A 27,281-nucleotide genomic window follows, 5' to 3' on the forward strand; every position below is an offset into this window, starting at 1 on the left:
AAATTATGGTCAGACAACCTTAATGACAGTTTCCCAAGGAGCCACTACAGAGATCCATTCAGTTCCCCCTTCCCCCCATATTTATGTGACCATCTGACAGAAGCAGCAAAGATGACACCAGGAGCTCATACAGTGCCATGTTTAGTCTCCCCTGAATGACCAACATCACAAAACTGCTGAGTCCAACAGCTGGGTTATGTGAGTTCTTGGACCCTTCCTTCTCCTACCCAGCCATATCACATATTAATTGTAGTTACACACCTTAGAAAGGGATTTTGAGATATGAAAGCCTCCTCTAAGCCCCTTGAAGCCTGATAAAAATAAAACTGAACAGGGACTTTATAAAGTTTCAAACAATCCAAAGTTGCTTTCCCCCTGCTCCCGCCTCAAATCCGTGGAAGGGCAGTTCTGCATGTTTCCATTCTGAGAGACATTTTTAGAGAAAGAGATCTGACATGCCTTAAAAAGCTGCAAACTATTTTACAGTAGAACCAGGATAATTTTTGTGTTTTAATCAGCTTTATTACTTGTTAGACAACCACTGCTGGCTTCAAAGCCATGTGGGATTTTGGACAGGAAGCTCATAACAACAACCATAAGGGAATGTGTGCACAGAACTCCAGGTCAACACCTGCAGTACCTGGACAGGCTGGAATGTTTTCACCTTCCAGCAGAGGCACCAGAACAGGCCACTTATTTAGCAATTTCTCAGGGATTCTCCCCAAATACTGCAAGGAATCCTGGGGAGAAGCTGATTGACTGCCAGTTTGCTTGGAAAAGCATATTTATAACCCAAATAATCCTATAATCCCAACTTTCAAAGCAATAGCAGGGACCTCTGCAGCTCCTCCAACACTCAAAACCAACACTTAGCAAAGACAGAAGTGCAGTGTGACTACAACATCCCAGTTCTAGGAAAGTATGTCTGCTTCAAGGGAAAACTAACTTTCCACTTCGTTTTTCATGCATTTGCTCCTTCAATGTCTTCCATTATGCAATTTGGAGAGAATTATACACAGTCATAATACAAACCTGATGTGCCCCAGGAATTTGTCTAGATCATAAATACCAAGAGATGCTTCCAGAGGAGCAGCTGACAAGCCACTCATCCTCTCTTATTCTCTTCCAATTTGGTGGGGAAGCTGATGAAATTAGGATAATGAGGCGGTTGTCAGTTTGGGATCAGCTTCCCTGGCCAGGCAGTGCACTGCTGACTGTCAGACTGGGCTCCAATCTGACACTGCTCTGCTTCAGCCTTGGAGGGAGCAGCCTCCTCATTATGCTCCTTGCTCAGCATGGGATGGAGGGGGAAGGACAGGCAATTTTCAGGCTTTATCTGAAGATTTCTCATCTGTACTAAGTGGGCAGGACTGCAGCTCATTAACTCCTTTGCTGCTCCAGAGGTGACCCTCAGAAACGGGAGAGGACTGCAAGCAGTAACAGCATGAACCACTGCAATTATAGATCTGAAGGTAGAAGATTTAAAAATGCAACAGTAACACTGAAGAGACAGGAGACAAAGCATCAGAGATCTGAGTTAGCCAATTTAAACAGTTTTACAAACTATCTACGTTCAGATATTCAACTCTAAGAAGCCTTAGGGAAGAGCTTCCCTAAAGCACTGTTCTTGGAAAGCTCTGCAACCAGCAGTTGCACAAAGCACGTGCCAGATGAGCTGTGAGAGCTCCAACACTGTGTGAGCACTTTCACACTCCAGCTTCCTGCAACAGCCATTCCCAACGGCTCCAGAACACACCGGGAACACCACAAATCCCAGCTGCTGCTGCTCACAGTCCCCAGCCACAACAGCAGGGAAAGTTCACTCAGCAGACACTGGGGACACAGGGTGCCTTAATTCTTACAAATTCATTATAGGAAGGTACTTAACACACTCCCTGTAAGGAAATGCTGGCTTCAAATAAAGGAAACTGCAGTCCCACGTATATCTCTGTGAAGGCACTGTAAAGCAGTAAGTCACATGCAGGTGCACATTTTAATTCTGTGAATAGAGGTCATTTCATGTAGACATTACACGGGGTGGCTACTGTGGGAAAATACTGCATGTTTGTTGAGAACTTGTAAAATCCCCTTACACTGCGTAAATTCTCGGTGTGCTGGGAAGGCAGCCACCATACACACAGTACACAGCAGCATTTCAATGGGCAGCAGAGTGAAACCAGATGTGGATGTATAGAGAAATAACATTATTTTAGATGACTGAATAGGGCTGAGTGGGTGGGCAACCTGGAGGACCCTCCGAGAAGGAACATGGTTAGTACAATACTGGAAACCACATGAAAGCTTCTTGCTCTAGGAAATTTCTGCTTGTTACTCAATAGTGCAGTTTGTAAAAGTCTTCATCTGCAACCTCCTTCCAGGAGATATCTGACTGACCATGGATACACTGAGCAGGCAGGCAGGGAGATCACTGTGCTCATGGACTCTCACAAACATCAGGGAGTCAGTGAAGAGTCCCACCGTTTATTTGTGTGTTTATGGTTCCAAACTTAACACCAATATATTCAACACCCACTACTGTATTTTCTACAGATCCCCTCAAAAGTCTCCAACTGCCTCTGTTCTTGGCTTTCACAATTAAAAGCAAGACGTTGCAGAACAGTCTCCTGAGTTCACACTTAGTTCTCACCCTTTGCTAAATGCTCACCAGAGCAACAGCAGCAAGTAGCTGACAAATGCTGTACAATCAACAAAATTTGGGCATACAAGGGATAAAGACCAAGATAAAGCATTTGCCACAGCAGGAGAGCCATTTGGCAGCTGAAGTGGTGCATAAATGGATATGAAAAAAAGGCATTTAATGAGAAAAGTCCACATAGAAAAAGCAGTCCAAGACATAGAGGTAAAGCCAAGCCTTGACCATGCCAGAATATATTCACTGGTACAAAGATGCACAGTGCAAAATGATGCAATTCATCTGCATTAACAGCTGGAACTATACATTAGAAGTGTTAGGGATGACCTACTACAAACAGGGTTTTTTCCCATTGGATAATGTACACTGTGTTCAGCTCCTTGGCTAACAATTGCATTTTTATCCTTGTGAATGTTATTGCAGAGTAAGTGGGTTTATCTTAATCCCATAAACCAAGGAGTTTCTGTTCCCTCTGAATCCACAATTGTCCTGCAGGACAAATGGGGCAGGAAAAAGAAGAAGGAATGTACACATTGGTTATGTACACAGGGATTTCTCTGACGCATTAGCTCTTCACGTGCCTTCTTCAGAGAGAAAAGGGAAAACCCCTCCTGAACGTGGCAGAGGAAAGGCAGAAGTAAGGTGGGGATCGGGCACAGGGTGGACTTGACGGTCTAGGAGGTCTTTTCCAACCTTACTTCTAGGATTTGACCATTAAGGATACTGCCTTGCTCTATTCATTCTCTCATCCTATCCCACAAAAAGCCTGAACCAACCTGATCCAAGAATCATTTGCTTGGAAAAGCCCTCTGAGATCATCCAGTCCAACCATTCCACAGCACTGCCAAGGTCACCACTAACCCATGTCCCCAAGTGCCACATCCACATGGCTTTTAAATCCCTCCAGGGATGGGGACTCCAGCCCTGTCCTGGGCAGCTGTGCCAGTGCTTGATGAAGAAACTTCCCTAATATCCTAAACATCCCCTGGTGCAGCATGAGGCTGTTTCCTCTGGTTCTGTCCCTTGTTACTTGGGAGAATGAGACCAGCCCTACTCTAGATTATCCACATTAAAGCTAAACCCTGGAAAAAACAAAAAGTTACATGGAAGAAACTGTTGCCAGTTACACCGGAAGAGGCAGTAAAGAGTAACAAAGGAAACAAATACATGGAAATTTTAGGTGGACCAGGAAATAAACCCAAAAGTTAATTCACAAAAGTGATCAACTGGGTTTTGGTATTTACATCACTTTATGCAAACAGAAGAGTCAAATAAGAATAAAAATCACCTTCATGAATAATAACTGTAGCAAGTCGAACAGAGAAACAGGGATTCACTATACCCCACTAACACGAAAGGAATGTTAATTTTATACATAGGTATGCAGATATTTCAAGTTCAGCATGCATTGTTTAATACAAGCAGAAGTGCCCACTTTCACACACACACATACAGAAGGGGGGAGATTTCCAGGAATTGAAAAGTGGGCTTCTGGCATGATTCAGAAAAATCCCAGGATACTCAGGTTGTGTTTTTAAGAACAGTCCCAAATTAAAGTAAGGCCAAAAAAACAGGAATGTATTACTGAGAGCTACTCACACCTGAACACTATGTGGGCTTTCAGCTCAGTCTGGGGGAAAAGAGCCCTTCCAGGATGGACTCCCAAGACCAGAGGAAAAGCTGTGAACAGTCCAGAAATCTAAACAACTCCAGAGCAAAAGGAAACAGAAGCTTTCCCCAGCAAGTGTCTTGGCAGAATTTGAGGCCTAAGATCCAAATGTGACAACACAAACTGAGGGACTGTGGTCCCTTTCTGCATGAGACTGATCCCATAAGGATGGAGCTGCTCCAAGGTCCACAAGTGCAACCATTCCAACCTCGCTGCAGCTTCACTGAACCCTTTTTAAAGCCACATTTTAAAAGAACAAATCAACCTCCTGATGCTGAGTGAGATCAATCTGGGCAGTGGAACATGTTTATGTCTGACAGAGGAAGAGGAGAAGACTTGGAGAATCTGCATTAAAGACTACTGACACCCAAGGAATCTAGGAATCACTTTGGGAGAAAGCTCACAGTGTAGTCCTGACCATTGAATTGAGCCTGAGGAAAAGACAGCGTGATCTCCAAGTGTAAAAACAGTGTTAGACCAGCTGAGGCAAAACAGGTAAAATAAGGCAACAGAAAGTGCCCTTTCAGCCCTGGAGAACAGTCACTCAGCATTAGGACTGTCTCACTGCCCAGGGTGGTGGGAGGGCCACACTTGCTGGCTGACATTGGACACAGACACTGATTACTGCCAAGGAAATGAACTGCAGCTCATCCTGTCCCACGGTCCTGTTCCTGGATGCTGTGCTGGCCAGCCTTTGATGGGACACCAGTTGTTCTGTCTCCCCAGGGAAGGAGTAAAGAATCCACTCGGTTCCTCCTCAGCAGTCCCTACAACAGGAGGATGCAGATGGACAAAGCAGATGCTCTCCCTGAATCACAGAACCATAAAAACCTCCGAGATCATCAAGTCCAACCCTTGATCCAACCCCGCTGTGGTTCCCAGACCATGGCACTGAAGGTCTGTGCTCTCCACCTCTGCACACACAGCCACGAAGCACAGGAGCCCAAAAGGGATTCAAGGGCAGCACCTGCTGAAGGAAACCTTTCTCATGCCTGCAGTGCCACGATCAGAGTAACACACACTGATGGGTCTGGCTGCTTTTCTCTTAAAGGATCCTCATTTCCACCAATTTCTGCCAACTAACAAACTTAAGATTAAAATGTCCTGCTTTTATGTTAAAGGTGCAACATCAATATATACTGACTTTAAATGGATTCCTGGTAACACCAAAGTGATGGAGGCAGGAAAAGTACTGCTGTAAGTGCCAGATCTGGAGAGGAAATCTTAGAACTACAAGCCAACAGCAACAAAAAGAGAGAGATCCTCTGAGGCACTTCAGTGACATGTGCCCCTGACTGTACACACAACACCTGACAAAAATCATGCTGCTGAAAAATAAAATTATTGCACCTTTTAGGTTCCATTAGAGACAACAACTAAGTTCAAGCACAACATCATAAAAACACAAAGTTCTTAGAAACACAGAATATCCTGAGTTAGAAGGGACTCACAAAGATCACTAAGTCCAACTCCTGGTCCTGCACAGACACCCCAACAATCCCATCCTGTCCCTCAGAGCGTTGTCCAAACCCTCCTGGAGCTCTGGCAGCCTTGGGGCTGTGCCCACTGCCCTGGGGAGCCTGGGCAGTGCCCAACCAGCCTCTGGGGGAAGAAACTTTTCCTAATATCCAGCTCAACCATCCCCTGACACAGGCCCAGCCGTTCCCTCGGGTCCTGTCCCTGCTCACAAGGGTGAAAAGATGGAGCTGCAGACCCTGGTGAGATCTGACCTCAGTCTCCTCCTCTCCAGCTGAACACACCAGGTGCCCTCAGCTGCTCCTCGGGTGGCCCCTCCAGGCCCTTCCCTATCCTCATGTGCCTCCTCTGGACACTCTCCAACAGCTTTAGATCTTTCTGATATTGTGGCACCCAAAACTGCCCCCAGGACTGAAGGTGAGGCCGCCCCAGGGCAGAGCAGAGCGGGACAATCCCCTCCCTGATGCCCCAGGACAGGGATGTCCCTCCTGGCTGCCAGGGCACTGCTGACTCAGGGACAACTGGTCACCCAGCAGGACCCCCAGGGCCCTTCCCCTAGAGTTGCTCCCCAGCAGGTGTGACATAGGCAAAGTGAGCCAAAAAATCCAAGACAGGGCCCACCCCATGCTGGGGCATCTGAAAGGGGTGTTTGCCCTGTGCAGAGGGGACAGCAGAGATCTGTGTCATGCACCACAACAACTTTGTCCCTGCTGCTCCAAAGCCCCTCCTTTCCTTGGCCAGCTTTGTTTTTAAGAAATGTCTTTAGGAAAGTGCCTGTGGAACAGAGATTTCAAAGGCTGGCTGAAAAAATGTCTAGGCAAATAATGCTGACCAGATTCTCCCCACACATGCACATAAAGTTTCTTCAGATCATAATGAGAGCAGTACTAAACAAACCCATTTCTCTCAGAAATTATACATTGCAACTTTCATAAACAACCATCTCCTTGTGCTGGCAGGGACTTAAGGTGGGAGCTGATTTCTTCCCCTTTTCCAATTGTCCCAAGGCTTTAAAATTTCAGTTCCAGTCCTAAAATACGAACTTATCCAGAATTCAGAAGAACACATGATGTTTATCTGATGGCCTGGCACCACATTTTCCTAAGGTCTTCAGAAAAACCACATTTTAATTCTTGTCTTAATTAAGTGAACCTAAGTCTCCATGGAAACCAGATGAGGGCATCCATCATGTGCCTAAAGATAAGGGGAACATTTATGAAATAAGTCTTCTCAACTCACCACCAGAAACAGATACTTGTGCTAATCCTGAGGGGAAAACAGAATAGTTGGCCAAGCTTCACAAATCAGATGGAAAAATTCCAGGGACTTGGGGTTCTGGAATCAGCATCACTGAACTCCCCAGCCTGGCACTGTTGGATGGACACAGTCCCATGGGAACAGGACACCCCGCACCAACCAGGTGCTCTCCAGAAACAAGGCCTTGCAAACCAAGTTCAGTTTCCTAGGACAACCCCCAAATCAAGTTTCCCCTTAAAGAAGTTTGGCAACTCAACATGTGACTTGGAGATGGTCAAAATGACTGGGCCACCTCTCATGAAATGAAACCTAATTAAATCCTTGGCTTCACAGCCGAGGTGGAGAGTTACCACCTCTTTCCAAGAATTTGGTTTCAGATCTCTAAATGTCCTCTTATTTTCAAATCTAATGATTTCAGAAGGAACATGATGTTCCTAAAATGTGTTTGGCACGAAATAAACAGGTACTGGCACCACTAAATTTTCAGAGGCAAGGGAAGCCCCCTTTGCCAAGTCACTCACTGCCTGTATTACCGTGGACACACCACCACATGGTGGTGGCATGAACTTTTGACCAAAATGCAAACAGAGCCCAAGGGAAAGAATTCCAATTTGCTATTTCTCACTCGTTATTTTTCTTTCCAATTGTTAATTCAGATTTAGGATTATTTTTCAAATTTTGACAGTCAGAGAGCACCTTCTCCTTTGAGCTTATCTCTGCCCACAACCCAATTTACTACCAGCTGCAGTGAATTCCAAACTTTCACCATTAGAAACAGTCCAGCAGAATTTGGTTAATCTTTGTGCTCCAGGGGTGTTTTACTGAATTAAAAAATCAAGTCTTTTAACAACAGGCATATAATTCTATAAATGCTTTGGCTCATCACTCGCTCCCCAAACTCTGACCCTCTGACAGAAACAAGATGATCTTATTAAAGGCCCAGGAAAATATTTGAAGAAAAAACATTTTGGTATTCAGAGATACAAAATTCTTCATCACAGTTAAGATGAGAGTCTTATTTAAGAGCTTCTGCACATAGCTGTGAAACATGAAAGAATGGGAAAAGTAAGAAACTGTGGGAGAGCACAACTTCAGGCTTAAAAAGAATGAGAAGAGGAAGAAGTTAAGAACTGCTCCTAATCTTAAAGCTAAATTTGGTTGTTATGGTACTCACCCTCTACATTTTTAAAAAGTGTTAAAAGCTTCTTTTGACAACCCTTTAGGGAAGTAATTGTGAAAAGTACTTTAAAGGGAGATTTATTTGAAAAATTATAATAGACCTTTGCAAGTGGAAGAATTATTGGCCCCTTGACTATCAGCAGAAACACTCAGCCCACTGCAGGTTAGAAACCTGGCAAACAGCAATATTTCAGGGGGCTTGAAGGAAATACGTAAGCAGGGAAAACTCTGCTGTGGCACAAAGCCCCCGCCTTCCCCTCTGGCTCGGCCAGGCTCAAGAACCAGGAATGGGAATCACACTCCCTGTGTAAATGGAGTCTTGGCAATTCTGGAAGTGGCCACTGGTTTTCAAACAGAGACTTCTCCACTCTAGAACACTGGACACAGCAATATAGGACAGATACTGTGCCATTAGTGTGTCAAAAAAGGAGGAAACGGAGATGGGGAAGGGCCTGGATTTGAAGCCGTGTGAGGACACTGAGGGCACTTGGTGTGTTCAGCTGGAGGAGACTGAGGGGAGACCTCCCTGCAGTTCCAACTGCCTGGGAGTTCCCTGCGTGCCTCAGGAATATTTCACTTCCTTATGAATGGAAGCATTGGACAGAAACTAGAAGAACCATATGAAGAAGCAGCTGGATCACCAGGCAGCTTGGAATGGGAAAAACTACAGCAACAGCTCCCAGTTTGCTCTGTGCAGTGCAGAGAACACAACTCTGTCTCTTGACTTCCAACCACCAGGGTGTTTTCTCTCCATTTTGAACAGATGAGTTCTTATTTACCAGGCTGTGCAGTGCAATTTTTTCTCCTAATTTGAGGGTTTAATATATTTATTGTTAATTTAATGAAATTCAGGGGTTTTTTAAGAAACATGCTCACGACTGTATCTTTTTAATGGCACACCCTTTCCCCACTCTCAGACTGACCATTTTTCTAGATTTATTATTGATATTGGGGATGAGAAAAGCACGGAGGGTTTGGTTTTTTTCCTACTTATTTCATTCTAGCAAGAACTGTCCAATTCAGGAGCTTTGTTTCTGTGCACTGCAGCAGCAAATCTACAGCAACTGAAGAATCACAGCATTAAAGAGCAATTGGGACAGTTCAAAAGGCCTCAGAAAGCCCTCAGAACACCTTCAAGGAATTCTCCCATCTTTAACAGTAACAATTCCTATACAAATGTTCCACTTACACAAATATATATATCTGAGTTTCAGAAGACCATCCTTAAAAATGTGAGTTATACTAACACCAAACTCTTTCAGTGTTCTGTGCAAAAGTTTTCATGCTGTTTTTTGCCCATTTTCTTTACAGAACTAGGCCAGAATTGTGCAGAAAGCAAGAAAATATCACAGTGAGAGTTCCTCTAAATCCCATGGGCTTCTGCTGATTGCAGTATCACTCTCATTCCTTACAGGGAGAAAATATCAAATAACAAAGTGTATCATTCAGCTCACAGGTAAATATCAAGTTTCGTCATATCTTGCCTAGGCTGCATTTCATGCTTAGTTCTTTATCTTTGAAGGTTAATAAATTATGTAGCAAGGTTTATAAAAAGATATTTGAGAAGTATATTATGCCTTCCAGCACATCCATTTCACAGCCAGGTTAAGAGCTCTGGATAATTTTGTTTCCTGAGTGCCAAGGAACACAAATTGCCATTTGCCATTGCTCAGTGATTCCATTAGTTCACATCTGTCTTCAACACCAAAACACGTGTTTCCCCACTAATGAATTTCAGACCAATAATTTCACATCCTGAAATGAATCCTTGACAGTCTGTGGTGTAACTCCAGAGTTTTGTGGTGGGTACACAGCAAACAGAGCAAGACACATTTGCTGCCTCCAGGCAGAATACTGGATTATCCTGATTTATCAGAAATACTTTTAAATGACCAAGCAAGCCCAACTCTGGAAATCTTAAACCAAGATAAGCAAAATTTTATATCCAAAGTTTGCCACTGATGCCCCTGTGGGTTTATCATCATAGGCCTGGTTATTGTTCCCATCAAACCACTGGAGAGGGGAAAAATCCCACATGGTGAGCAAAGCTGGATTTGCAAAAGTCAGTCACTGCTCTAGAAGTATTAAGTTACATTTTAAATGACCAGAGTTTTAAGGCATTAACCCTCAGATCACTTCCTAAGGGAGTGTGACCAGCACACTGAACATTCAGCAATACATGAACTGTTTGGCAGTCGTGTGCTCTATATCAGCTATTTTATTAAAATCCATAGTCCCAGAAGAGTTCCAAAAATCTTTAAGTGCAAAAAGGATGGTGTTAACACCAGGTTAATGCCTGTGCTGTGGCAGTGAGTTGCTGAGAGCAGTAGTGACACAGATCCATTGCTCCAACATGCACCCCCTCTGAAAGGCCCCCAACGTGCACCATTGTCTGTCCTGCAGACACGACCCATCAGAACACCTACCTCTATATCCTGGATTATCTTTGGGTATAAGGACCTGTAAAATGAGTTGGGGGGCCCATCTGTTGGTCTGTTTTTAAACAGGTACTGATCCCTAGAAAGAAACAGAAACACAGTTTTCAATATATCACCAAGAATCCAAACTTTAAAGGGATGCAAAGCCTGCCCAGAACAAACCATCACGACATATTCCCACAGGATACCTGGGAGAATTTTTAGTATTGCTGTTATAACCCCTCTAACTGTGCAATTTGACAAGTATTTAAAATGTCCAAGATTAAAAAGATAACAGGTATTTTCTATGGTTTTCCAATTAGGATTCACTGCTCCACAAGGTTTCCAGGCAGCAGGGTGTCCTTTGCTCTGTACAACATGCCTTGCTTTGCTCAGGCACACCACTAGAGAGCACAGGGAAACAGGTTTCTGAAGCAGAACTCTTTAGATACTTGGAAAGGACAGAAAAAGTCCACTGCCACAAACAGAAATGGTTTCTCTTCAAGAGGCTTCTGCACCCCAGGCAGCTATTTTACACTGTAAGCAAAAAGGTTGAATTGGAAATACTTGACTTGAGAGAAAGCCCTGCAAATGTGCTGTCACTAGTTTTTGTGAGCTGATGGAATTGTTAGTTCTCCCTGCAAAACAGAAATTCCAAATTTGCAGAAAGACTTAAGCAAGAAAGCAAGTGTGACAGACACGGGAGCACAAAAGGACAAGGCAGGGCAGGAAGGGGAGCTGACAGCTTTGACCACAGCTACCCCCCAGTCCCTGGAGCTCAGCAATACCCATTTACTATAGATTTCCTTTTTGGCAGAGCTCATTATTAGGGCATTGTAAAGGAGAACACTGCAAAACGTGAGTTTAGTTGTGAAGGTACTTACCAACCCCTCCTCTCTGACAGCCCCTTCCACAGCGGGTCCGTGCGTACCATCCTCTCGATGAGCTTCTTCCAGAGCATTCCCTCCGAGATGACCCTCTGCCACTCCTTACACACCAGCTCTGCTGCACAGAGTGATCTGGCATCCAGATAGGAAAGGATGTTCTCTGCTATGTGATCTAAGCCTTGCTCTGCAAAGGAATAAAGGCAACCAGTCAGTCAGTGCACAGAGAACAACTGAACAAGCTTTGCAAACAGCCCAGCGATGCAGAGCTCTGGGGCACTGCAGGGACACCAGAGTCACCCTGGCACCAGGGACAAACGACTGCAAACACACACCACAGCATCTCCAACGTCTGACACCTCCCCTGCTCTGCCTGTGGGACTGTCCCTCTGCCCTGCAGGGAGAATGAGCACAACAAGGGCAGCAGGGCCAGGGAGGGGACTGTCCCCATCCACTCTGCTCTCCTGAGACCCCACCTGGAGCGCTGGGCACAGTTCTGGTGCCCCCAACAGAAGGAGCACATGGAACTGCTGGAGCAGAGGCCATGGGGTTGCTGAGGGGACTGGAGCATCTCCTCTGTGGGGACAGGCTGGGAGAGCTGGGGCTGCTCAGCCTGGAGGGGAGAAGGTTGTGTGGAGACCTCAGAGCACCTGCCAGTGTCTGAAGGGCCTACAGGGATGCTGGAGAGGGACTGTTCATCAGGAACTGGAGAGACAGGACAAGGGGAATGGTTTCACACTCATAGAGAATAGGTTTAGATTGCGTATTAGAAAGAAATTCTTCCCTGTGAGGGTGGGGAGGCCCTGGCACAGGTTGCCCAGAGAAGCTGTGGCTGCCCCTGGATCCCTGGAAGTCTCCAAGGCCAGGCTGGACAGGGCTTGGAGCAACCTGGGCTAGTGGAAGGTGACCCTGCCCATGGCAGGGGTGTGGAACTGGATGACCTTTAAGGTCCCTTCCAACCCAAACCAGTCTATGTGGTTCTGTGAACCCAAAATTCAGCAGAGTGCACAAGCAGCAGAATGCATTTTGCTACTTCTGGGCACAGAATCTGGGACACTTTGAGCACACAATCTCCCAGCACATGGTCATCTTCCAGCACACACTTTACTAAGCAGCAGCAGTAACAAATTAAACTATTGATTCTTTGACCATTCCCTCACGTAACACCAGGTAATTTGGCTTGAACGAGACAAGGCACCACAGGAACAGACACAGAGCACTGAAAGTGTGAGCACAGATTCTGCAGACACTTTCTTGCACCAAACACAAGAACATTTTTTCTATTTAAGCCCTTTCCAGAATCCACTAGTGCCAAATCCACTCCTTAATTTTCCTCAGGACTCAAGTGGCAGAACATATGCCAAAGGCACCATGTCCTGCAGCCTGATGGAGGGAGGGGAAATAATGAGTTGGACAGTTATTTGTTAACTGCAAATGGTGCTCTAACATCCAAGGCACTTATCCCAATTCAGGGATTACTGTTCCTAGATCCATATTTAGTGAAATTATTCCTGAACTACTTACACCAGAGGCTGGGGGGGGGTTGAGGCTTCACCTCAGCGAGAGGGAAAAAAAAAATCAAGAGCAGTAATTTTTTTTAAACAACTTCAAGTTGAGCAACTCAGATTGTAACATTCTATAAAGGATTTATTGGGGAGCCAATGGACACAACTGGTTCTAGTATGAGAACCAGTTAAGAACCCTCAGGATCAGCAGCAGTTGAGTAACTCTCAAATCATGAGGGGCGACTCTCAAATCATGAGTGCAGCTTCTGCATCCTAAATTCCAGTGGAAAATAGACTTAGGTTAGCTTTCCAAAGATTTCCCAATGTATTTACAACAGCCATACGAATGGATATTATCTTGGCATCTTTCCTGCAGCTGCTGCTCTCCCACTCTCAGGGCACAGAGGTGTGAGTTTGGGCACTGCCCATCAGAGTGAGCTCAGCAGGGAACCACAGGAGAAGTCCCAGGTAACAGGACATGACTCCAAGCAAAAGCCTTTGGCCAGTACTCATCCCAGGAACATCCACCTGGGAGCTCCAATGCTGTAATTCCACCTGCAGCATCAGCAACCTTGGTCAGCAACCAAGAGCTACCACAGAACCCCAGAACAGTTTGGGTTGGAAGGGATCTCAAAGCTCATCTCGCTCCATGGGCAGGGACACCTTCCACTAGGCCAGGCTGCTCCAGGCTCCACTATCTGGGGACTAGGGACACACCAACATTCCCTTCAAAGATCCCAGAAGCAGCTTGGTAACCCCTGTGACCCTTTCATATCACAGTAGGGTCACATTTAGGTATGAAATGCTCTCAGCACCCCAGCACATTCCAGACTGTCAGAAGGGGGGCCTGGCCTGTTGATCCAGGACTACATAAGGCAACGTGCTACAAGAGATTATTTCACAGCTCTCAGTTAATACTTCCCCAGGAGCAGTGGGCACTTCAACTGGAACTGGCAGAAGAAATAAACACCACAATAAACAGGATTATTGCAGTGAGCTGCCAGCACAGACCAATGAGGACACCGACCAGGTGAACCCTGCACGTGTTTGCCTCTGCCCAGACCTTGTCTCCTGCTGAGGGTGCCTGGTTTAAAAACAGGATTGCAGTTGAGCAAAGGTCTATACACAGAAACCACTTCAATAATGTGCTTTGCACTAAATTTAAACAGCAATCAAACTTTTCTTGTTCATGTTCTAACTACAGCGTCATGGGTCCCACAAAAAGTCACTCCTAAGTCTCTTATTTATTTCAAAGGACTTGCAATTTTGCTTTTCCCAAAACTCCCCTGAATCTGAGATCTTGAATAACTCCATTTTCATGAGTAACACACACCAGTTGGCCAAGCATGAAAAGAATCTGTCAAAGCAGGAGATGACAACCTTTTTAATTTTCCACTTTATCTCATGACAGCCTACTTTAGGCTTCAAATAGTCCTGGAAAACCAAAAGAACTCCTGTTAATTTCTGAAGGAATTAAGGAAGTGTGTTCATACAGTCCTCCATGCACACTAAACTTGGCATGGCCTCTGTAAAAATGAACAGCAACAGAAAGGAGAAGCCAATACATGCAGTTTTATTCATTTATTCATTTCTTCTACATAATTTAGAGAACTATAGAAAGGCTTTAAAGGATGGTGAAAGCTCCTACAATGTAAACTGGGTTTATATAAATTTTTCAACACCAGTCATAATAACAGATTCAAATAACTGAAATGTAACAATGTCCAAATAACTGGTGGGTCTCAAATCTCACCACTTCCAAAAAACCAAATTCTCTCTTAACACCACCGTGTCTCAGAGCAGCTTTAAGCTGCCCCATCTCTTACATCAGCAGTCTGAGGAAAATACCAGGGCATTTTAAATCCACTGGAAAAGTGGCCTGCCAGTCTGCCACATCCCAGTCTTGCTATCAAAACAGCTCTGAGATTCTAGATGCTGTTCACTTGGGATGTATTTATCTTACTGTGATGCCATGTGGTTTGAAACAGTTCTTGAGCTTTATGCAGAAAATATAATCACTGCAAGGTCCCTTTCAAGAGTCAGTTTAAAATCATGAAGCCTTAGGTAACAAGACAATAAATTAATTCATTATGAAAGTGGAGGACATGGCTGGTTAAAATGAACAAACAGGTCTGCTGAGTAAAGCACTTCTGACTGTGAAGGTTCCAGGTGTGAACAGGGCACACACCATGTTCTAGCAGGAACTCATCTACACAGTTATTTTAGACTTTAGTACCAAAGAGTTGTGTTCAAAAACACAAGAACAACCTATCACAGAATCACAGCCTGGGTCAGGTTGGAAGGGACCACAGTGCCTCATCCAGTCCCACCTCCCTGCTCCAGCAGGGCCATCCCAGAGCACATGGCACAGGATTGTGTCCAGATGGTTCTGGAATATCTCCAGTCAGGAGACTCCACCCCCTCTCTGCTCTCTCTCCAGGGCTGGGGCACTGCCCAGCCAAGAAGTTCTTCCTCCTGTCCAGCTGCAACTTCCCGGGCATCAGTTCCTGCCCGTTCCTCCTGGGCCATTGCTGGGCCCCCCCGAGCAGAGCCTGCTCCAGCCTCTGCCCCCTCCCTGCAGCCCCTGACACCCCCTGGGGAGGGCCCCTCTCAGGCTCTGCTCTGGAGGCTGAACAGCCCCAGCTCCCTCAGCCTTTGCTGCTCCCAGAGCTGCTCCATCCCTTGGGCATCTCCGCAGCCTGCGCTGGCCCCGCTGCAGGAGCTCCCTGGCCCTGCTGTGCTGAGGAGCCCGAGCTGGGCCCAGCCCTGCAGATGTGCCTGCCCAGGGCTGGGCAGAGGGGCAGGATCCCCTCCCTGCCCTGCTCCAATGCTCTTCCTGATGCCCCCAGGATCCCATTGGCCTCCTTGGCCCCCAGGACACGCGGTTGGGCAGGGCAGTGACTCTGTGTCCATCTCTAACCCCGCACTCACAACAGAGCTCTCTCCCTGTTCAGGACATTGTGAAGGGGCAGGATTTTCTACACAAAGCACAGCAGTTCCCAGAGCAAACAGTGCAGAGGACATGGCAATTACCCCCTGTAACTGCAAACCCCGTGTGGCCAGAGCACTACACCGAGGTTCCTGTACAAAAGGTATTTCAGGTTCCCATTTCACTGCACCATTTTTCTTCCAACAGTCAATATACACCATCTGACCTGAGCTCACCTCCCCCTCCCTCTGCAGAGGCTGTTAGTGCACTCACTGTCCTGCACGTGTAGCTAAAGGTGTATTATTTACCTCCCACAGGAACATTTAGTCAAGTCATTGGGTAATAAAGAGACTACGGTGCTAAGAACTGTCAGAATTGATCACTCGGTTCCATCAGGCTGCTACATTTCATGGGTACTAATTAAACAGAAAAAATAATGACAGCAAAACTTGGAACCAGTTCAAAGAAACCAGACATAAACACCAAAGAGTTACAGATAATTTCAGCAGACCCAGCAATTACTGCAAAGTGAGGAGAACACCATGATGCCAACAGTATTTCTGCAATACGGGGCAGAGTGACAAGTACACTGACTCTCAGCTTCCATCTCTCCTGGAGATCCCAGGATGCTGTCTTGTCCCTTCCCTGTGACAGGCATTTGGAACCAGCAGTGGTGTGGCAGGAGAGCACACACACATCAAACCAACCTTTTCAGATGTCCTGAGCTCCCCTTTGTTAGAAGAAAAACACAGTCCAGCTATGGCTGGGTTCCAAAACAGCCAGGAGCGCACGACAGGCAAATCTGCCAATGTCTGCACTCTTCAGGTGGCAAATTCTCTGCTCCTGTATCCCTAAGATTGCAGGAGACTGAGCGAAGGAATGATGCAAAGTTCATCACATAAATGTCTGGAGAGCCAAAGGAACAGCTGTCCTTGGCACATGGGGGTCAAAACACTACTCATGTTTTGAAACAATTCTCAAGGTTTTTCCAGAAAATATTGCAAGGTCACTTTGAAGAGTCAGTTTAAAATCATGACTCCTCAGATACCACAATGACAAACAAACTGACTGTGGAAGTGGAGGACACAGTGATCCCTAGGGAAGGTTGGACAGCAGGATCAGTGCTGAACAGGGACCCAGCTGCTGGATGCTGTTGTCATGCCCAAGGTGAGAAGTGTAATTTTGCCCAATTAGCACAATTTATAAACCAACAATAACATGTGTACTGAACTCCTCAGGTGAGAGAAACTGAAAAGAGGGCTGAGCAAACCCTAACTCTGCCCTTCTTTCAGCTGTGGACTGAGAAGGGGCTGTGGGAGGGCCAGGGCAGCCACAATGGCACAGCAATGTGGGGCTCACACCTCACAGTTCTGAGCAACTTTTGAAACGTAGAGATCACGAACATGTCAGATGTGAAATCAACAATTCCTAAAGGAGAAAGTGATGGAAAAATAGAAGATGCTCAAATGATATGGAGGCAGCTTCAGGGTGAGCTAATTGTGGCCTTCCAGTACCCAAAGGAGCCAACAGGAGGATGGAGAGAGACTACTGACAAGGACCTGGAGTGACAGGACAAGGGGGAATGGCTTCAAACTGACAGAGGGCAGGGTTAGATGGGATATTGGGAAGAAATTCTTCCCTGGGAGGGTGGGGAGGCCCTGGCACAGGTTGCCCAGAGAAGCTGTGGCTGCCCCTGGATCCCTGGAAGTGTCCAAGGCCAGGTTGGACAGGACTTGGAGCAACCTGGGCTAGTGGAAGGTGTCCTTGCCCATGGCAGGAGGTGGGACTCGATGGTCTTTAGGGTCCCTTCCAACCCAACCATTCTGTGATTCCATGACACTCATGATAAAAAATATTGTAAGGGTTTATCTGTTACTGCCATCTCCTGGCAACAAACTAAACAATCCTCCTGCCCTGAAGGAGAGATGGATGAGAACTCCAAGGAGCTGTAAAGTTACCCACAACCAACCCAAGGCCACACTGGAGAGCATCCTTTCAACCAAACATGTGCCCGGTTCTGTGGTTTTTTGCTGCTGTTGGGTTTGGGTTTTTCCCCCTACTCTCACACACCCCGATTATCTTTCAGAAGACACCGACCAGTTCAGTTTGAGAATCACACTTGACAAGCCTTTCAGAGTCAGCATTACTGCATCACTTGTGTTTCCAGAGCTGGCAAGTGGGTTTGAATCGAGCACAAACACTTCACAAGTTTCATATCAGCATATTCTGGTATTAGAAATCCATGTTGTATTTGAAATCCTTCACGTGAGTAAGAATGTACACGTCATTCAAGCAGTGTCAGAAGAATTTGACTGAGTCACAATTTTAACACCATAAAAAAAGCACTTGAAGTCAGTCCCAATGGCAGACAGGACACAGCAGGGCTTGCCTTCTATCCTGACACTTTTCAGCACAAGGCAAACACAGGATTGTTGAAGTCCATGGGTTTATGATTTCCTATTTAGAAATGAATGTGGTCTTCAGTCACTTATGTTCAACTTTAGTTTGCTTTCTTGTGAAATATATTTTTCACAAAGATTTTTCCATACTTCTCCAGATTAAATGCAGTTGCCCAGAATTGATTAAAAAAAATTATAGATGACAAAGCAGGAACATGTTACAGTTGTTCAGTCTTTCACACAACTGCATTGGAAAGGACATGACAGTCCTCTGAAAAATATTGTGAAAATCTGGATCCAGAGACACCTTTCATGCTCAAAGTCTGGAAATGCAACCAGAATGACCAAGGCACCACTAGCAATCCATCCCCAAGCTAAGCCTTCCTTGGAGGGGGCAATGTTCCCATTTCTGGCTGTTGACAGGACAATTGGAAGCAGAAATGAACGTCATGTCCTCAGAGAGGGACAAACCTCACTGTGCCACTGGAGAGCTGGCCCAGTGCCTTGAACCAAAGCCTCTCCTCCGCTCCAGAGAGCCCAGGGGACTGGGCACTACAGTGTTTGGTGCCTTTCTGTGGCAGGTGCAGAACTTGGAAGGACCGAGCTAAGACTCGGGTCTTTCTCAAAATCCCACTTATAAAAAATCCTGTCACTATAACCTACATACCAAGTGTTTAGAGGACAGGACTAGAACACAGTTCCCAAGGAGAGCAAATCTCCAAATAAACTAAAGTACAAGGAAAAAATCTTTCTTCTTAAGGTGTCTTCTGTTTCCTACAGGTTTGGAAAGTTCTACAGAAGATTTCAGCTTGACTGTTTGTCTACAGAAGAATGTTTTATGGAACTATAAGGTCAAGTGCTTGGAGAGCCAAACCCCAAGTGACAAGTGTGCAGCTCATTTTTATTCACTTAGAACCATGGAATATCCTCAGTTGGAAGGGACCCACAAGGATCACTGAAGTCCAACCCCTGGCCCTGCACAGACACCCCAACAATCCCACCCTGTCCCTCAGAGTGTTGTCCAAACCCTCCTGGAGCTCTGGCAGCCTTGGGGCTGTGCCCACTGCCCTGGGGAGCCTGGGCAGTGCCCAACCAGCCTCTGGGGGAAGAACCTTCTCCTAATATCCAACCTGAGCCTGCCCTGACACAGCTCCAGCCATTCCCTGGGCCCTGTCCCTGCTCACACAGAGCAGAGATGGAGCTGCCCCTCGGGAGGAGCTGCAGACCCCGGGGAGGTCTGACCTCAGCCTCCTCCTCTCCAGCTGAACACACCAAGTGTCCTCAGCCGCTCCTGGTATGGCCCCTGCAGGCCCTTCCCCATCCTTGTGTCCCTCCTTCGGGCACTCTCCAAGAGTTTTAGATCTTTCTGATATTGTGACACCCAAAACTGCCCCCAGGACTCGAGGTGAGGCTGCCCCAGGGCAGAGCAGAGCAGGACAATCCCCTCCCTGATGCCCCCCTGGGCTGCCAGGGCACTGCTGACTCAACTCACTTCAAGCCAAGGCTTTTTCAGCCTCTTCCTTCCAGCATAATCCTGGTACCAAAGTCTTGGTAATGTTTAACTGAGCTGAGCCAAGGTTTTCAATCAAAGCCCACTGCAAGCAGCTCCCACACCTCCACAACAGCTCTCACACACACACACACACACACACACACACACACACACACACACACACGTGCCCAGCCTGGGGCTGGATATCTTCACCACAGGCACCCTGCCCATCAGAAAGCCAGGATTTCACCGAGTTTTAAGGATCAGCTGGGAATTATTAGGCAAAAGCCCCTTCTTTATCAAGATGCCCAATTTTCACAATTCTGTATAACACTGGTCACAATTAAAAGCATATTTTTAATTAGCCAGAAACTGCAGTGTTTTCTGATGTTAAAATCTGACAATCTCATCTTCTCTGAATACACAGAGCCTTCAAAGTCCCACACACTGAGCACAAACACACAAATGCTTTGCTCTGCCATCAAGTCTATTCCTAAGACTTTCACTGCTTGCAGAAGTGCTCCTTTAAACTGCTACATTAAAAAAAGATGTCAAGTAAAATATTTACCCAAATTAACAAAGTAGGAACAGGTCCAAAGCACAGACACTTAGGACAGGCCCACTCCAACTGTGTCAGACAACATGCAGGACTCAGTTTAAGACAGATTAAGGCCTGAAATAGCTGCATATCCCTATTTCACATTACAAGACAGTGAGTGTTTATTAGAAAGAGTTTCTGAAATAGGTACTAAAACCTATCCATTTTCTTAAGTAAAATGTATGGGTAGACTTTTCAAAGGAAAACATGACACCCATCTCTTATGTCTCTCCAAGAGTTTTTGCAGTTTTATAGAAAATGGTGAAAAAGTTAGAGCTATGGTTGATTAGAGGGACCAGCTGAAGGGGTGGTTGAATTTCAATATTAAATTAAAACAATCAAAATTCACAGGGTTTTCAAAGGTCAATGTGTAAATATCACTTTGTATGAAAACAAAACCCAAACGTGGGATGTCAACGCAATAAAACTGCCCAACTTTAGACACAAAACAGTCACTTAGATGAAGCAACTGCTCAGGCTTTTATTAGTTTAGAAACCAATTTCAAAGGAAACCTGGGAGTGCTTTACTGGCCTGACACAGAGTACAGCTCTCTCACAGGGTCAGCACACAGGACAGGGAGGGAAGGGACTCTCCTAAGCAAGGGTGACAAGGCAGTGCTCAGGGATCACAGGTGTAATTCCTCTGAGGAAAAGGCACAGGTTGGATGAGACCATACCAGTAATATTAACATCCTAAAGATCCAAACTACCAAAATCACAGAGCTGACTAAGGTTCAACTGGACAAGGATCACCGAGTCCAACTCCTGGCCCTGCACAAGATGACCCCAACAATCCCAGCAAGTGCCTGCAAGTGGTACTTCTCTGTGATCCTTTAATGTGATTGCAGCCCAACATGGGATTGATTTCAATCACCTCAGATTAAGTTCCTGGGTAAATTTAGACAGATGTTCTTAGCACACCACATCAACTTCAAGGAAGGCTGAACATGGGAACAATTCACAGTATTTACATTGTAAAAAAGCAACAGAAGTTGTAAAGATATATTTTGATTTATATAAATATGGTGTAAACAAGTGTCATCTTATGAAGCTTCCAAAAATTTCTTAGGCAGAAATATATAATATGAAAGAACTGTATAACTCTATATCAGCTCTGAGGGGTAAAAGCAAACAAAATAAAACTATAATTGAAGCTCATACTTGCACATGGTGGGTCTGGAGAGTCAGTTTTACAAGCAGCAGCTGAGGGAGCTGGGGTTGTTTATCCTGGAGAAAAGGAGGCTCAGGGGGGACCTTCTGGCTCTGCAACCCCCTGACAGGAGGGGGGAGCCGGGGGGGGTCGGGCTCTGCTCCCAGGGAACAAGGGACAGGAGGAGAGGGAACGGCCTCCAGCTGTGCCAGGGTAGGGTCAGGCTGAAGATGAGGAAGAATTTCTCCCTGGAAAGGGTGGTCAGGCCTTGGCAGGGGCTGCCCAGGGAGGTGTTGGAGTCCCCACCCCTGGAGGTGTCCAAGGAAGGCCTGGCTGTGGCACTGAGTGCTCTGGGCTGGGGGACAAGGTGGGGATGGGGCACAGGGTGGGCTCAGTGGGCTGGGAGGGCTTTTCCAGCCTCAGTGATTCTGTGATCACCATGACTTTCTACATCACTTTGTTTTCAGTTAATCCCAGATACTCCCTAGAGAAATCAACATTGAGTATTTTGAAAAGCAGCTGAAAGTCCCATCCACACTCCCTAAAGGAGACAGCTCTGCACAGGAACCGAGGAGCACGTTTTCCTGTGTGTGGCCAGACAAACTCACTGTTCTATAAAATAACTCCTGTGAAACTGAGGTGGGGGGAAAGGACACCTCCTCCCTTTCAGAGCCCTCCTGCACCTTTTCTCAGACTGTTTTTTTAAGAAAATAGAGCAAATATAAAATTCCACATCACTTCCCTACTCTTTGTTCTTCGTTCCCATCCAAGGACTCAGAAGCTCATTTCAACCATGTTGGACAGCTAAGCCCAAATCCTCCCCATCAGCTCCCGGAGCCGAATTCCTCCAGGTATTGTGAAAACACAGCAGCACTGTCAGGAACTCCTGACACCCGAGCAGGATCCTGTCCCCCGCACCAGGAAGGCCCCACACACACCACCTGAGCACACCAATGTCTGCAAGAGCCTCAGAGCTTTAGAGAGTTTACTCCAGTGTCCCTGTGCAGAAAAACAACCAGTTTCCAACTCCTTTTATGATTTGTATCACCTCCTCTTCCACCCTCAGCGTTCCCTGTTGTGTCCTGGCATTCCTGGGATAACATCCCAGGCTGCTCACGCACTCCAGGGGTGAGTCTTGCTGTTGTACTTCAAGTGGCACTCCAAACATTCTGACCACTTATTTCAGGCTTATTTCCCACTCTGGAAACAATGTCCACACATTTACCTTTCAAGGAATAAATGAATCACTCTTCCCAGCAGCAAAAATCCAGAGATACAATTTCTTCCAAAAATTAATGGAAAAAATATACACACCTTACCAGGAAACCACAACCTAGAGATTCTATGCCTCGTTGTTGCTGCTCCGTGGTTTTTTTAGGAAATGCACAGAGCAAGTGTAAGGACAGATTTCACATCTGAACTAGTGACACAGGTTGGCACTGCTGGGTGACAGAAGAAGTTCTGAGGAACTGAAGGGAGGAATCATGGCTGTACAATACAATAAAAATCCACGAGTGCTTTTGCTCTCAAGTCAGCAGACCAGACAAACTAGATCCACCCATCTAACCAGTTAAATTTCTAGTTAAGAAACTCAGAACTTAAGACTTCATCAATTAATAAACCTCTGTAGCAGTACTTTCTGCACTTATGGGGTTTGTATGAAAAAGGGATTTAGACCAGAGTTTGCAGGGATACAACTTTTGCAACAACTCAGTTCCAACTCGTGTTCCTCAGGATACGTTGAGTCCAACTATTTTCACATGGAACAACACTGGCATCCAGTGGCCAATTCAATTAATCACAGAACAGAGTGACTTCACTCCCCTCCTGCCCTTCTTTGGCCTAGAAAACACCATTAGAAGAGACCATGTATTCCTGGAGGCTGCTCCTCAAAGTCTGCACACCTCCAGAGTGTTGAGCAGCCCCTCCCTCCACCCCTGCTGTGCCCAGCCCCTGCTCACCTGGCAGCGCAGTGATGAAGTCCCGCTGTAACATGGGCTTCAAGTAAGAGTTAATATGTCCATGCTGATAGTGACACATTCGGGAAATAAGGTGTTCCACAAATTCCACTTGATCTGATTCAGACCACTGGTCAAAATATTTTATACACAAGTCTTTTTCCTTTTCGTAGTTTCCTTCCGATGGTCTTTTTCTTGAGACGATCACGGATGAAGTTCCATTACTTATCTGGTGTTAGAAAAAGAACAGCAGTGTTAAATACAAACAACAGGAACAGCTTTGTAAGAACTCTCCGAAGGAAAAACACGGAAGGTGCAAAGAAATAATCAAAACTAAATTTTAAAACACATCCTTCAAGATATGAGTTACACCAGATAAATTTAGTCTTTCATAGACAAAGATCAAGGAAAGGACTTTGCCTTTAAGTTACTTCTTACAATGAAAGTCTTGAATTTCCTTATACCTCTTAACATTTCAACAGCAAGGAATTTAGTTCTTTTTAGCCATGACTTCCCCAGATTAACCCAGTGGTTTCTGCAGCACTTTGCAGTCGCCTCCACAAATGTTTCACTCAGGTTCCAGCAGTTAAATTAACAACACACCAAAGCTGGATATTAATACTCTAACACAAGAATTCGAGATCCTCATGTCAGTGTTGAACTTCCTGTCCCTAAGTGAAAACTGAGAGTGACATGACATCCAGGGTTTGGTTTGTTTTTGAAAACCAGCTCCTGTCAGTGTTTGGGACATCCACATAAATACCTCATTAAAATCCTGGGAGCTGGAGCCACAAATGAGGATGCTACAAGAACACCACCCCAGGAGTTATTGCTAATTACTGAGTAGAACCTAAGACTGATGCCAGGCTCCTCTGAGCCCTTCAGGAGGCCACCACACTGCTGGGGACCAATTGTCAGCTCTCTGAAATATTCCCAAACTCCTTCAGAGCAAATTGGTTGCAAGTCCTTGCCATGTTGAATTTCTCCTTTCAAACAACAGTGACATGCTCAGAAACACAGCTGAACTTTATTCCCAGTTGTCCTTCCAAGGTCAGCACCAACCACAAAATGTGAGAAGAACAAGTAATTTCTCAAGAATTATTCAATGGTGTCATCCTTCACTCCAAGGCTGGGCTAATTTTAGGATGATACACTGAACTACGTCCAAGGATGATTATACAGACACAAGATTTGGATATTTCTCAAAAGCAGGAACACACAAAATCATGTCAACTCTCTTTCTACAAGAATGTTAGTCCTACCTGCCACAGGGTATTTTTCTTTGGAGACTCATCTTCATTCTGATCCTCCATTACTGACGTGTTCTAGAAAAAAAGAAGAAATATCACTTCAATTTTTTATTCTGTGAAAATTCCTTGCTCTACAAGCATTATGAAGAAGCAAATCAACTGAACTTATAAAATTCATTTTCCTAGTGAACAGAACTATCAAAGACTTCTGGTCACAAAACCTGAATATTATAAATAAATTCCCCTTTTAACTGACATGTTTATCAATTCCATTTACTGTAAAGATAACTCCCCAACCCCACTTCAATTTCCTTTGACAGGTTTTCATGCAGCCTTTCAACGCTTTTCTCACTGGGAAATAAATTCACTTTCATCCTACTCAAGCCAAAGCAATTAAACCTGTCAAAGTATTCAACCAGCACTTTCTGCCAAACTTAAATTGCATACAGCTCGTAGAAAAAAAATTAAAAATCACTATACACTACTTACATGCAACAGAACGGGGGTTTTTCCCAGCTCTAGCTACCACAAGGAATAGGGATTGCTCTCTGCAGAACAACTCTGCACTTCACTGCCACTCTGTGTCTCTACCCCTTGGCAGTCCCCATCTTTCTTCCCCTGCCTTAACTGCAGTGCTCTCCCCACATCAGAACTGCTCCTCCCTTCTGTTTTCTTCACCAACAGAAGATGCAAGAATTTCTATGAACATTCAGCTGCAAGTGTTCCTTTGAGCCCACCTTGGTTTCCCAAAAGCTTTCCTTCCTTCCGTCCCTCGTCCATCGCCCGCTCCCTTGTGCTGTGCAGGCACAGCCCCCCTCTCCTGCTGCCCACCCTGGTCCCTGAGCCCCAGCCCTGTGCCCATCCCTCTGCCCAGGACACACCAGCTGACCAGCACAGGGGTCAGCACCATCAACTCAGTGTCCTCAAACACTGTCTGCATTTATTTCAGCCTCCTTCCCCTCCATCAGCTGCCTCAGCAGAAAGAGGAAGAACACCCTCAAGTAAAACACATGATGGAATAAGTCACACAATTCCTTCACTCTTGTCATCATGGATTATGGATTAACCCCTTAACAACCACATCCACCCCCACTCAAAACACAGTTCCACCTCAAAAGCATTCATCTCCTCCTCTTTCTGCCATAAGGATGGACTGCATCAAACCCAGAAAACGTGGAGAAGTTAACACTATGAGCTCTACAGCAAAGCCTTCCTCCCCCACCCCACCCTGGGCTCACATTTACCTTGAACCCTCTTCTGCCTTGCAGCCAGATATGGAAAAACATGTGTCACACGGACTTCAGATGACATTATAAAAACTGTGGCCACAGGGTGATGGAAAGACTCAAGTCTACCCAGTTCTGACACACGGGACAATGACAAACACGAGCCTAGGAGACGGTTAGAGGGGAATCCAGAAAGGGCTAAAGGCAGGAAAGGGTTTGGGTGACTCCACAGATACATATATTGCAGTGTTCCTGGACATACATAGAACAGTAACACTGAAAGTAAATCCCACTTTGCCCAGTTTTTAAAGTGACAGTCTCTTGAGGGCCACTCCAGTTATCCCAAACTACTCCCTGCTCCCACCCAACGCTCTCATGGGGTACAAACCACGTCCCCCACACGGTGCCCAGGACACACATCAGCCACACACCTACTGGGACCCAACCAGCCCACACCAGTTAAACCATTCTGGAAAGCAAACACGCCACCAGGGAATTCTGCAGGGTTTCTTTGATTTGATTTGATTTCATTATGAATGAATAGAAATTTCATTACAGTGACTGTATGTTGTTAATGGTATGTTATGTATGTTAACGGTGTTTCCAATTAGTATGTCCTTAAATGCTGAGGGACATCTCATCTCCTTTAGCAGCTGAAGGCTAAAGAAATGCATCAATCCTGTGAGCCACAAGCAAGGAACACAGGGAATACCAAACACAGGTGGCTTGGGTCTGCATATTCAGCAGAAATCCTACATTTTATCAACTTAGCCCCCGCCTAACTTTCCTTCAGCAGGTCACAGCACACTCTGCCATTGCACTTCTCCCTTTATCGGGAAACACCTCAGTTCACTGCCAGCTTTCCCTGGGATGGAGGCCAAGAACTGCCTCCTAAACGTGGTGTCTTTTCATTTCAGGCACACACAATAAACCTGCAGCAGAGCAGCCCTGTAACAGTGTGTAAGGTCACACACTCAGATGGGAATTCCACCCCCGGCAGATTGCAGAGCCAGGTTCCCTCTGTTCTGTCGCCCACTCAATTCTTCTGTGCCTCTGCTGCTGCCCAGGGAAAGAAAACTGGGCAGCAGGATTTGGGGAGATGTTACATCCTTGGCATGTCACAGAATCACAGAATCATTTAGGTTGGAAAAGATCTCCAGGATCATCGAGTCCACCCTGTGCCCCATCCCCACCTTGTCCCCCAGCCCAGAGCACTCAGTGCCACAGCCAGGCCTTCCT

General features: G+C 45.8%; 1 protein-coding gene across 4 annotated transcripts in view; it reads right to left on the reverse strand.

Moving 5' to 3' along the window:
* Nucleotides 1–27,281, reverse strand: part of FBXW11 (F-box and WD repeat domain containing 11) — a 72,517-nt gene that overhangs the window by 12,930 nt on the left and 32,306 nt on the right. For all 4 annotated transcript variants that reach the window (XM_027705064.1, XM_027705061.1, XM_027705063.1 and 1 more), the window contains 4 exons: nt 24,829–24,891; nt 23,570–23,795; nt 11,536–11,722; nt 10,661–10,751 (listed from right to left, as the gene is read on the reverse strand). In XM_027705064.1, coding sequence (XP_027560865.1) covers nt 10,661–10,751; nt 11,536–11,722; nt 23,570–23,795; nt 24,829–24,879 — 555 coding nt within the window. In that variant the 5' untranslated portion in view covers nt 24,880–24,891. The remainder of the gene's footprint in view (nt 1–10,660; nt 10,752–11,535; nt 11,723–23,569; nt 23,796–24,828; nt 24,892–27,281) is intronic.

This window comes from Neopelma chrysocephalum, unplaced genomic scaffold, assembly GCF_003984885.1.
Source record: "Neopelma chrysocephalum unplaced genomic scaffold, ASM398488v2 Primary Assembly neopelma1_319, whole genome shotgun sequence".
Lineage (NCBI taxonomy): Eukaryota > Metazoa > Chordata > Aves > Passeriformes > Pipridae > Neopelma > Neopelma chrysocephalum.